The sequence below is a fragment of the Ictalurus furcatus genome, chromosome 21 (genome assembly GCF_023375685.1).
Source record: "Ictalurus furcatus strain D&B chromosome 21, Billie_1.0, whole genome shotgun sequence".
Taxonomy (NCBI): domain Eukaryota; kingdom Metazoa; phylum Chordata; class Actinopteri; order Siluriformes; family Ictaluridae; genus Ictalurus; species Ictalurus furcatus.
Window position 1 is genome coordinate 11,045,682 of NC_071275.1, and position 12,647 is coordinate 11,058,328.

The following is a 12,647-nucleotide window of genomic DNA, read 5'->3' on the forward strand; positions in this document are numbered from 1 at the left end:
ATGAAGGAACTGTTAAAAGTGTGGAAGAAGATACTAGGGTCTGTTGACTTGTCTTTCTTGACACTTCTGAAGTTTCACTGGATTGTTCAGTAATGTCTATTGATGTGTATATATTGGTGCTTGAGGTGATGGACACTGCAGAGTCAGTAATTATATTGGTAAGAGATGTTAAAGTTGTTGCTGACTCTGAAGTTGATGGTGAATTTGCACCTTCACTAGAGGATATATGAGTTATCTGTGTGGATACATCTGTTGTAGGAAATGTTTCAGTTGCACTTCCTGTGAACATTGGAAGTGTAGTAGTGGAGTTGTTTTCAGTTGTTGACAATGAAGCCATGGTTTCATCTGTGGTTGGAAATGCTGATGATTGCTGGCTTGTTTGGTCGGGTGCTAGTGAAGTTTCAGAAGACTGTCCAGTTATTTTACTTGATGTGAACTCTGTTGAGGTTGTTTCTGTAGTTTCAGAACTGACTGATGCATAACTTGTTAAGGGCATGGATGTTGAGAAGGTGGATAGTGTTGAATGGACTTCTTCAGTTGAGGAGAATACAGTGGGATGTGCAGATTCTTCTGTTGTAGACACTATGGGACTTGTTTGGATTGTGCTATCTGTGGCTGTTGTCACTAATGAAGCCATGTGGTCATTTGTGGTTGGAAATGCTGATGATCGCTGGGTTGTTTGTTCTGGTGCTGCTGAAGATTCAGAAGACTGTCCCGTTATTTTACTTGATGTGTACTCTGTTGAGCTTGCTTCTGTAGTTTCAGAACTGACTGATGGATGAGGTTTTGAGGGCACTGATGTTGAGTAGGTGGGTGCTACTGAATGGACATCTTCAGTTGAGGAGGAAACAGTGGGATGTGCTGATTCCTCTGTTGTAGACACTATGGCACTTGTTCGGATTGTGCTTTCTGTTGTTGGTGTCACTACAGTTGTAGATCCAAATTCTGTTGTTGGAAATGAAGGAACTGTTAAAAGTGTGGAAGAAGATACTAGGGTCTGTTGACTTGTCTTTCTTGACACTTCTGAAGTTCCACTGGATTGTTCAGTTATGTCTATTGATGTGTATTCGTTAGTGCTTGTAGTGGTAGTCACTGCCGAATCAGAAATTATATTGGTAAGAGATGTTAAAGTTGTTGCTGACTCTGTAGTTGATGGTGAATTTGTACCTTCACTAGAGGATATATGAGTTATTTGTGTGGATACATCTGTTGTAGGAAATGTTTCAGTTGCACTTCCGGTGAACATTGGAAGTGTAGTAGTGGAGTTGTTTTCAGTTGTTGACAATGAAGCCATGGTTTCATCTGTGGTTGGAAATGCTGATGATTGCTGGCTTGTTTGGTCGGGTGCTAGTGAAGTTTCAGAAGACTGTCCAGTTATTTTACTTGATGTGAACTCTGTTGAGGTTGTTTCTGTAGTTTCAGAACTGACTGATGCATAACTTGTTAAGGGCATGGATGTTGAGAAGGTGGATAGTGCTGAATGGACTTCTTCAGTTGAGGAGAATACAGTGGGATGTGCAGATTCCCCTGTTGTAGACACTATGGAACTTGTTCGGATTGTGCTTTCTGTTGTTGGTGTCACTACAGTTGTAGTTCCAAATTCTGTTGTTGGAAATGAAGGAACTGTTAAAAGTGTGGAAGAAGATACTAGGGTCTGTTGACTTGTCTTTCTTGACACTTCTGAAGTTCCACTGGATTGTTCAGTTATGTCTATTGATGTGTATTCGTTAGTGTTTGTAGTGATAGTCACTGCCGAATCAGAAATTATATTGGTAAGAGATGTTAAAGTTGTTGCTGACTCTGTAGTTGATGGTGAATTTGTACCTTCACTAGAGGATATATGAGTTATTTGTGTGGATACATCTGTTGTAGGAAATGTTTCAGTTGCACTTCCGGTGAACATTGGAAGTGTAGTAGTGGAGTTGTTTTCAGTTGTTGACAATGAAGCCATGGTTTCATCTGTGGTTGGAAATGCTGATGATTGCTGGCTTGTTTGGTCGGGTTCTAGTGAAGTTTCAGAAGACTGTCCAGTTATTTTACTTGATGCGAACTCTGTTGAGGTTGTGTCTCTAGTTTCAGAACTGACTGATGGATGAGGTGTTAAGGGCATGGATGTTGAGTAGGTGGATGGTGTTGAATGGACATCTTCAGTTGAGGAGAATACAGTGGGATGTGCAGATTCCTCTGTTGTAGACAACATGGGACTTGTTTGGATTGTCCTTTCTGTTGCTGGTGTCACTACTGTTGAAGGAACTGTTACAGATGTGGAAGAAGATATTGTGGTTTGCTGACTAGTCCTTCTTGATACTTCTGAAGTTTCACTGGATTGTTCAGTAATGTCTATTGATGTGTATATATTGGTGCTTGAGGTGATGGACACTGCAGAGTCAGTAATTATATTGGTAAGAGATGTTAAAGTTGTTGCTGACTCTGAAGTTGATGGTGAATTTGCACCTTCACTAGAGGATATATGAGTTATCTGTGTGGATACATCTGTTGTAGGAAATGTTTCAGTTGCACTTCCTGTGAACATTGGAAGTGTAGTAGTGGAGTTGTTTTCAGTTGTTGACAATGAAGCCATGGTTTCATCTGTGGTTGGAAATGCTGATGATTGCTGGCTTGTTTGGTCGGGTGCTAGTGAAGTTTCAGAAGACTGTCCAGTTATTTTACTTGATGTGAACTCTGTTGAGGTTGTTTCTGTAGTTTCAGAACTGACTGATGCATAACTTGTTAAGGGCATGGATGTTGAGAAGGTGGATAGTGTTGAATGGACTTCTTCAGTTGAGGAGAATACAGTGGGATGTGCAGATTCTTCTGTTGTAGACACTAAGGGACTTGTTTGGATTGTGCTATCTGTGGCTGTTGTCACTAATGAAGCCATGTGGTCATTTGTGGTTGGAAATGCTGATGATCGCTGGGTTGTTTGTTCTGGTGCTGCTGAAGATTCAGAAGACTGTCCCGTTATTTTACTTGATGTGTACTCTGTTGAGATTGCTTCTGTAGTTTCAGAACTGACTGATGGATGAGGTTTTGAGGGCACTGATGTTGAGTAGGTGGGTGCTACTGAATGGACATCTTCAGTTGAGGAGGAAACAGTGGGATGTGCTGATTCCTCTGTTGTAGACACTATGGCACTTGTTCGGATTGTGCTTTCTGTTGTTGGTGTCACTACAGTTGTAGATCCAAATTCTGTTGTTGGAAATGAAGGAACTGTTAAAAGTGTGGAAGAAGATACTAGGGTCTGTTGACTTGTCTTTCTTGACACTTCTGAAGTTCCACTGGATTGTTCAGTTATGTCTATTGATGTGTATTCGTTAGTGCTTGTAGTGGTAGTCACTGCCGAATCAGAAATTATATTGGTAAGAGATGTTAAAGTTGTTGCTGACTCTGTAGTTGATGGTGAATTTGTACCTTCACTAGAGGATATATGAGTTATTTGTGTGGATACATCTGTTGTAGGAAATGTTTCAGTTGCACTTCCGGTGAACATTGGAAGTGTAGTAGTGGAGTTGTTTTCAGTTGTTGACAATGAAGCCATGGTTTCATCTGTGGTTGGAAATGCTGATGATTGCTGGCTTGTTTGGTCGGGTGCTAGTGAAGTTTCAGAAGACTGTCCAGTTATTTTACTTGATGTGAACTCTGTTGAGGTTGTTTCTGTAGTTTCAGAACTGACTGATGCATAACTTGTTAAGGGCATGGATGTTGAGAAGGTGGATAGTGCTGAATGGACTTCTTCAGTTGAGGAGAATACAGTGGGATGTGCAGATTCCCCTGTTGTAGACACTATGGAACTTGTTCGGATTGTGCTTTCTGTTGTTGGTGTCACTACAGTTGTAGTTCCAAATTCTGTTGTTGGAAATGAAGGAACTGTTAAAAGTGTGGAAGAAGATACTAGGGTCTGTTGACTTGTCTTTCTTGACACTTCTGAAGTTCCACTGGATTGTTCAGTTATGTCTATTGATGTGTATTCGTTAGTGTTTGTAGTGATAGTCACTGCCGAATCAGAAATTATATTGGTAAGAGATGTTAAAGTTGTTGCTGACTCTGTAGTTGATGGTGAATTTGTACCTTCACTAGAGGATATATGAGTTATTTGTGTGGATACATCTGTTGTAGGAAATGTTTCAGTTGCACTTCCGGTGAACATTGGAAGTGTAGTAGTGGAGTTGTTTTCAGTTGTTGACAATGAAGCCATGGTTTCATCTGTGGTTGGAAATGCTGATGATTGCTGGCTTGTTTGGTCGGGTTCTAGTGAAGTTTCAGAAGACTGTCCAGTTATTTTACTTGATGCGAACTCTGTTGAGGTTGTGTCTCTAGTTTCAGAACTGACTGATGGATGAGGTGTTAAGGGCATGGATGTTGAGTAGGTGGATGGTGTTGAATGGACATCTTCAGTTGAGGAGAATACAGTGGGATGTGCAGATTCCTCTGTTGTAGACAACATGGGACTTGTTTGGATTGTCCTTTCTGTTGCTGGTGTCACTACTGTTGAAGGAACTGTTACAGATGTGGAAGAAGATATTGTGGTTTGCTGACTAGTCCTTCTTGATACTTCTGAAGTTTCACTGGATTGTTCAGTAATGTCTATTGATGTGTATATATTGGTGCTTGAGGTGATGGACACTGCAGAGTCAGTAATTATATTGGTAAGAGATGTTAAAGTTGTTGCTGACTCTGAAGTTGATGGTGAATTTGCACCTTCACTAGAGGATATATGAGTTATCTGTGTGGATACATCTGTTGTAGGAAATGTTTCAGTTGCACTTCCTGTGAACATTGGAAGTGTAGTAGTGGAGTTGTTTTCAGTTGTTGACAATGAAGCCATGGTTTCATCTGTGGTTGGAAATGCTGATGATTGCTGGCTTGTTTGGTCGGGTGCTAGTGAAGTTTCAGAAGACTGTCCAGTTATTTTACTTGATGTGAACTCTGTTGAGGTTGTTTCTGTAGTTTCAGAACTGACTGATGCATAACTTGTTAAGGGCATGGATGTTGAGAAGGTGGATAGTGTTGAATGGACTTCTTCAGTTGAGGAGAATACAGTGGGATGTGCAGATTCTTCTGTTGTAGACACTAAGGGACTTGTTTGGATTGTGCTATCTGTGGCTGTTGTCACTAATGAAGCCATGTGGTCATTTGTGGTTGGAAATGCTGATGATCGCTGGGTTGTTTGTTCTGGTGCTGCTGAAGATTCAGAAGACTGTCCCGTTATTTTACTTGATGTGTACTCTGTTGAGATTGCTTCTGTAGTTTCAGAACTGACTGATGGATGAGGTTTTGAGGGCACTGATGTTGAGTAGGTGGGTGCTACTGAATGGACATCTTCAGTTGAGGAGGAAACAGTGGGATGTGCTGATTCCTCTGTTGTAGACACTATGGCACTTGTTCGGATTGTGCTTTCTGTTGTTGGTGTCACTACAGTTGTAGATCCAAATTCTGTTGTTGGAAATGAAGGAACTGTTAAAAGTGTGGAAGAAGATACTAGGGTCTGTTGACTTGTCTTTCTTGACACTTCTGAAGTTCCACTGGATTGTTCAGTTATGTCTATTGATGTGTATTCGTTAGTGCTTGTAGTGGTAGTCACTGCCGAATCAGAAATTATATTGGTAAGAGATGTTAAAGTTGTTGCTGACTCTGTAGTTGATGGTGAATTTGTACCTTCACTAGAGGATATATGAGTTATTTGTGTGGATACATCTGTTGTAGGAAATGTTTCAGTTGTACTTCCTGTGAACATTGGAAGTGTAGTAGTGGAGTTGTTTTCAGTTGTTGACAATGAAGCCATGGTTTCATCTGTGGTTGGAAATGCTGATGATTGCTGGCTTGTTTGGTCGGGTGCTAGTGAAGTTTCAGAAGACTGTCCAGTTATTTTACTTGATGTGAACTCTGTTGAGATTGTTTCTGTAGTTTCAGAACTGACTGATGCATAACTTGTTAAGGGCATGGATGTTGAGAAGGTGGATGGTGTTGAATGGACATCTTCAGTTGAGGAGAATATAGTGGGATGTGCAGATTCCTCTGTTGTAGACAACATGGGACTTGTTTGGATTGTCCTTTCTGTTGTTGGTGTCACTACTGTTGAAGGAACTGTTACAGATGTGGAAGAAGATATTGTGGTTTGCTGACTAGTCCTTCCTGACACTTCTGAAGTTTCACTGGATTGTTCAGTAATGTCTATTGATGTGTATATATTGGTGCTTGAGGTGATGGACACTGCAGAGTCAGTAATTATATTGGTAAGAGATGTTAAAGTTGTTGCTGACTCTGTAGTTGATGGTGAATTTGTACCTTCACTAGAGGATATATGAGTTATTTGTGTGGATACATCTGTTGTAGGAAATGTTTCAGTTGCACTTCCTGTGAACATTGGAAGTGTAGTAGTGGAGTTGTTTTCAGTTGTTGACAGTGAAGCCATGGTTTCATCTGTGGTTGGAAATGCTGATGATTGCTGACTTGTTTGGTCGGGTTCCAGTGAAGTTTCAGAAGACTGTCCAGTTATTTTACTTGATGTGAACTCTGTTGAGGTTGTGTCTCTAGTTTCAGAACTGACTGATGCATAACTTGTTAAGGGCATGGATGTTGAGAAGGTGGATAGTGTTGAATGGACTTCTTCAGTTGAGGAGAATACAGTGGGATGTGCAGATTCTTCTGTTGTAGACACTATGGGACTTGTTTGGATTGTGCTATCTGTGGCTGTTGTCACTAATGAAGCCATGTGGTCATTTGTGGTTGGAAATGCTGATGATCGCTGCGTTGTTTGTTCTGGTGCTGCTGAAGATTCAGAAGACTGTCCCGTTATTTTACTTGATGTGTACTCTGTTGAGATTGCTTCTGTAGTTTCAGAAGTGACTGATGGATGAGGTTTTGAGGGCACTGATGTTGAGTAGGTGGGTGCTACTGAATGGACATCTTCAGTTGAGGAGAACACAGTGGGATGTGTAGATTCCCCTGTTGTGTTCAGTATTTTACTTGTTTGGATTGTGCTTTCTGTTGTTGGTGTCACTATGGTTGTGGTTCTGAATTCTGTTGTTCCCGTTGTTGAAAATGAAGGGACTGTTACATGTGTGGTCTGTTGACTTGTCTTTCTTGACGCTTCTGAAGTTCCACTGGATTGTTCAGTTATGTCTGTTGATGTGAATTCATTACTGCTTGTAGTGATAGTCACTGCCGAATCAGAAATTATACTGGTAAGAGTTGTTAATGTTGTTGCTGACTCTGTAGTTGGTGGTGAATGTTCAGTTGAGGATACAGGATTTATTTCTGTGGATACATCTGTTATAGAAAATGTTTCAGTTGCACTTCCTCTGAACATTGGTAGTGTGGTTGTGGAATTGTGTTCACTTATTGAAAATGAAGCCAAGGTTTCAACTGTGGTCGAAAATGCTGATGATAGCTGGCTTGTTTGGTCGGGTGCTAGTGAAGAAGAAGAGCGACCAGTTAATTCAACCGATGTGTACTGTCTTGAGGTTGATGCAGCAGACACCTGGTTTATAATCCAAATGCAATTTTTAAATAATACTAAGCAATGCTGCATGTTAAAGATTAACTTTTATTAACTTTTTTCAATGTCGTCACTTTTATAGGTTAAGCGTCAGACTTTTATGGGTTATTAAAATATATTTCCATACCAACATGCCACTCCTAAAAATCATAACAACCATACTATTCCTAAAAGTAATAAAAGTACAGTAACTCCCTTTTGCATAGGTGTTTTTAACCCATTGTTGGCTGAATAAAAATTACCATAATTCATTTTTGTATTTGAAATATTTATTGTCATGTTTCCTTACAGCCCAACCTTGAGCATCTTCACTGTAAAGAAAAACTTTTTTGATGACATTAACTGAAAGTGACACCTGTTTTCAAATAACAACAAGGTCTGCAATCCCCCATGTATCAGCTATTTAATTAATATATCGATTATCTGAATATGCATTATAGTACACTACTCACCAACCAAATATACAAAAATAAATGTCAACACATTGAAATTTCAATCTGATGTTCTTTGTCAATTGGGACAAATATTTACAAGAAAACATACCTGTATACGACAGAACAAAAATGCATGAATGCTTTGAGGATTATTCATACAATGGATATAAAAAGTCTACACACCAGGCAGGTTTTTGTGAGGTAAAAAAATCAAATCAAGCTAAATCATGTCAGAAATTTTTTCCACTCTCAATGTGGAATTACTACATGCAAAAAATTAAGTGGAAAAACAATCAGAAACATTTTAGGGAAAAATAGGGAAAAAAAAGTTTTAAAAAGCTAACCCTTTCTTATAATTGGGGATGTGGCTGTGTTCAGAATGAACCAATCACATTAAATCTCATGTTGAAAAGTAATTATCATACAGCTGTGATCAATGAAATTATTCTAATTAACCCCAAATAAAGACCAGCTGTTTCTGTAGGACTTTCTTCACATCTTCTTGGTTTCATCTGACTGCTGAAGCCATGTTCCACAAAGAGCTTACAAAGCATATAAAATGTCTAACCGTAGAGAGGTATCGATCAGGAGAGGGGTACAAAAGAATTTCCAAAACATTAGATGTACCATGAAACACTGTGAACGTCATAATCAAGTGGAGAAAATGGAGCACCACAGTGACATCACCAAGAACTGGACGTCCCTCAAAAATGTACAAAAGGACAAGAGAAAAACTTACAAGGGAGGCTGCCAAGAGACTTTATAACAACATTAAAGTTTCAGGAATATCTGATGAGTACTGATTACTCTCTGTATATTCTTCACATGTCTGGGCTATGGGGTAGGGTGGCTAGACGGAAACCCTTTCTCACAAAAAAAACATCCAAGCTCAACTAAATCATCCCAAACCATGTGGCAAAATGTGTTCCAAAAGGTATAATAATTCCATAATTCCAAAAGGTATGTTTGGGGCAATAACCACAGTGAAGCATGGTGGTGGCAACATCATGCTTTAAGGCTGCTTTTCTTCAGCCAGAACTGGGGATTTTGTCAAGATGAAGGGAATCACGAATAACTACAAATACCATTAGATTATAAAGAGGAATTTCACCTTTCAGCACGACAATGACATAACACATACATCCAAATCAACAAAGGAACGGCTTAACCAAAAGATGATCAATGTTTCTGAATGATCTAGCCATAGCCCAGACCTGAATCCAACTAAATGAAAAAGTGGGAAAATATTACCAAGTCAAGTTGTGCCACGCTTATAGACTCTTACCCAGAAATACTGAGTGGTGTAATAAAATCAAAAGGTGCTTCACCGAAGTATTAGTTTAGGGGTGTGCACACTTACACAACCAGGTTACTGTACTTTTTCTTTTTTTTTTCTTTTTTCCCTAAAAAGGTTTCTGATTGTTTTTTAACATGATATTCTCTTAATTCACAAAAACCTGCCATTTTAACAGGGGTGTGTAGACTTTTCATATCCACTGTACCAACAATTATCATACCTATCTTGCATTTTGGTGTTCATGCATTTTCCCTGCATACCACTATTGACAAGGTTTACAGTAGCAAATACACCAGAAATTACTTAAATTAAATATTCTTTTGCTAAAAATTGGATTAAACTTACCAAGCGGTGTTGTTGCTGGTATCAGAAGTATGACAGTCAACAGGATTGCAGGATGGAGTGTCATAGAGTATTTATTTCTCCAAATCACCCCAACAAAACTTCCCATTTTCATTAAACTGGCTTGTTTGTGCTGATAAAAATGAACGCTGATCTCATTTAAGTGTCGTTTCTATTTTTCTCCCCATTTGTATCAGGCTTCAGAAGAAATAAAAGGAGGCTTCGTATCTTTCGAGTCCACCAGAAAATGAAGTGATGATTAACATACGTTCTGCATTTCATCAGGAAATTGAGAAAGTTAAAAGTCACACCTTAAGTAAACCATTGCAATGAGAACGAGCGTAGAGGGATCAACCCACTGTGTAACGTAACTAAATTGTAGAGTTAATAAATATACCACTATGAAAATCCAGCCCAGTTTCATACAATATCGTATTATGTGGAAGTCTGAGGTTTTGATGTTTACAGCCCTGCTTACTATTGTGAACGTACTGTAAGGTAAAACATTTCCATACAGGTCAGGTCTGTAGAGTCACTATTACAGAGAAGTCAGTTTATGATGTGCAATATTTCTGTTCTATAAACAGACATTTTATCTGAGCTTGTAAATGACTGCATTAGGCAAACAGAGGAATAGCAAGTGTTACTACACCCACACCTCTGTTTGCTACTGCACGATTGATCTTATTATGAGTATCACCTAACAATGGAAAAATATTTCCTGGTAACTGTTCTCTTAAATTTTTCGTAAGAAGGAAGTGAACCACTAAACCTGCACTTGCCAGTACGATTCTGTAAAATATTTCACATGGATATAATAAAGCTCCATCAGATACATAGCACCTGAAATTAAAGCTGCTTTGAAAAAATATATTTTTAAAATAAGATAAGATACTCCATGAAATGTGGGATAAAAACCCACACACACAAAAAAATAATTTCTCACAAACGCTCTTCACATTTTGATGAGATTTATTAGCACTAAAAACGCATTACTGTTCAGTTTTATTGAAATAAAAAATAAAAATGCATTAGACCATCAGGATGAGTCTCAGTCTCTCATTATATCAAGTGAGTGTAAGCAGAGTTCTTTTAAAATGAGGACGGAAAAAAAAGCACGTCGTTTTAGGCATTAAGAGTAAATGCTACTGTTCTGCCTGCTTTTCTTCTTCGTCATCATCCTCGTTCGTCTCTTCCTGTTTCAAAGCTGCTGCTGCTTTCTGCCGTTCTGCCTCCGTTATCGTCATAGGATGCAGCGGGAAAAACCCGGCCAGTCCTGAAATATATGGAACCACAAACAAACCATTAAACGTCGTGGTTTCAGAAAGGTATAGAGTTCCTAAATAGATGCACTGACCCAAAAGTTTGGCCACGGGTTTAGTGGGATGAGCGCCACACCCCATCCAGTACTTGATTCTGTCGTAGTTGAAGGCGACGAGTTTCTCGTTGTAGATGTTGGGGAGAGGGTCGTACGATCCCAGCTGCTCGATGTATTTGCCATCTCGTGCCCTTTTGTTGTAGGCAGCCACTATACGGAAAAACGGTCTGTTGGTGGCACCACCGAGCGCCAGGCGGATAACCACATGACCCCCGTGGTACTTTTTAAGCAATAATGATGCTGTCATGATCAAACAAACAGAACCGATTTTTTTTTCATGGTGGTTTCATAGATGTCATAATTTTGGGGAAGGTTTTAACAAGGTACGAAAGATTTTTTAACTTCTACATGCTTTGATTGAATTAAATCATGAATATTATGAGGGCGTCATATTCTGTCTGGGGCCGTCCTGGAAAATGTCCCACAGTAATCATTTAGTTTAGAAACTTTAGATTCTTTGTGCAATTTCACAATGACAAATCAAGTCCCGTGATGAAATTATATGCAGGTTAGTGTTTGGAGCAAGGGTTGAGCTTTGTATGATGTCATACATATGAAATTTATAGATATTATTAACACCTTTTGTCAATTAGATATTTATTGTGAGCATTTATTTACGGTGAGAATTCCACACCACTTAAACTTATGGTTTCATTTAAGAACACACCCAATTCATTGATTAAGGACACTTTTAATTAATATATAAGCCTGCAATTGGCTACTGCAGTCTGTTTAAAGGTTAAAGCCAATTAGACAAACGTTAGAAACTTTCACCACAAGCTATTTAGAAAATTAATAACTTTAAATGCTTTATGATGTATGTGATTTTGACAGATAAATACTTACACAGATGGACCATGGTTCTGTTTTAGTCCTAGGAAAAACAACAGCCAAAAAAAAAAAAAAACCCAATCAATCTCAATGTATGGAAATTATTTCACAGAAGTGATTTACACAAGTTATAACACTAAAATAAAAGCTGTCCATAAACCTTACACGAATAATATGAACACGCCTGCTAACTGCTACGTGCTAAACACCCACTTAGCCATTGAGCTAACGTCCTCATATCATAAATTTCATTTCTCACCTCAAAAATATTGACTCACTTTTGTATAAAAGCTTGGAAATGTATCACTTGTACGAGAAACCACGATAACAGTACCGTCGACATCAAGAACATGACATTTGCAAGGGCGCCGCCATTTTTTTTCTCTCCCTGTTACATCAGAAATGTAACCGGAAGTTGAATTTAGCCTGCAGTTCCACGGATTGTCCACATGAAGGCGACAATGTACTGTGTTTACACGTCCACTACAGCGACGCTTCATTCAAGTGTGTCATTTGAAAATGTTTATTTTGTAAGGGGAATCAAATACATGATTATAATTTTGGAATTATTAGAAATATAGTAATAGTAATAGTTTATATTCCATTTTTGTTATTTAATTTATAGTTCTTTTTTGTTGCTTAACCAAAGAAAGTCACGTTGAGGTACCTATTATGTGAAGGCAAAGCTACAAATAACACAAAAACTGTGATTTTGTAGGAAAACAATAACAGCAATATGGCCTGTTATTACACTACACTTACAGAGAAAGTGAAAAATAGAATCTAAAAGCTATATGGCAAACCAAATGCATCCTACATGCTGAGCATGGTCATCTCAGAGCGGCCATTTTATTCCACCTGTGGCTT

General features: G+C 38.7%; 1 protein-coding gene across 2 annotated transcripts; it reads right to left on the reverse strand.

Annotated features, from left to right (window-relative positions):
- Positions 1 to 10,525: 10,525 nt before the first annotated feature.
- mrps16 (mitochondrial ribosomal protein S16) lies at positions 10,526 to 12,200 on the reverse strand. 2 transcript variants are annotated; one of them, XM_053652992.1, is made up of 4 exons: positions 12,059 to 12,200; positions 11,796 to 11,823; positions 10,929 to 11,189; positions 10,526 to 10,847 (listed from the first exon to the last, which is right to left on the reverse strand). In XM_053652992.1, exons 2-4 carry the CDS (start codon positions 11,806 to 11,808, stop codon positions 10,717 to 10,719), a joined length of 405 nt encoding a protein of 134 aa, XP_053508967.1. In that variant the 5' UTR covers positions 11,809 to 11,823; positions 12,059 to 12,200; the 3' UTR covers positions 10,526 to 10,716. The 2 variants fall into 2 exon arrangements, with proteins under 2 accessions (XP_053508967.1, XP_053508968.1); XM_053652993.1 differs by having other exon boundaries at positions 12,040 to 12,193.
- Positions 12,201 to 12,647: the final 447 nt, after the last annotated feature.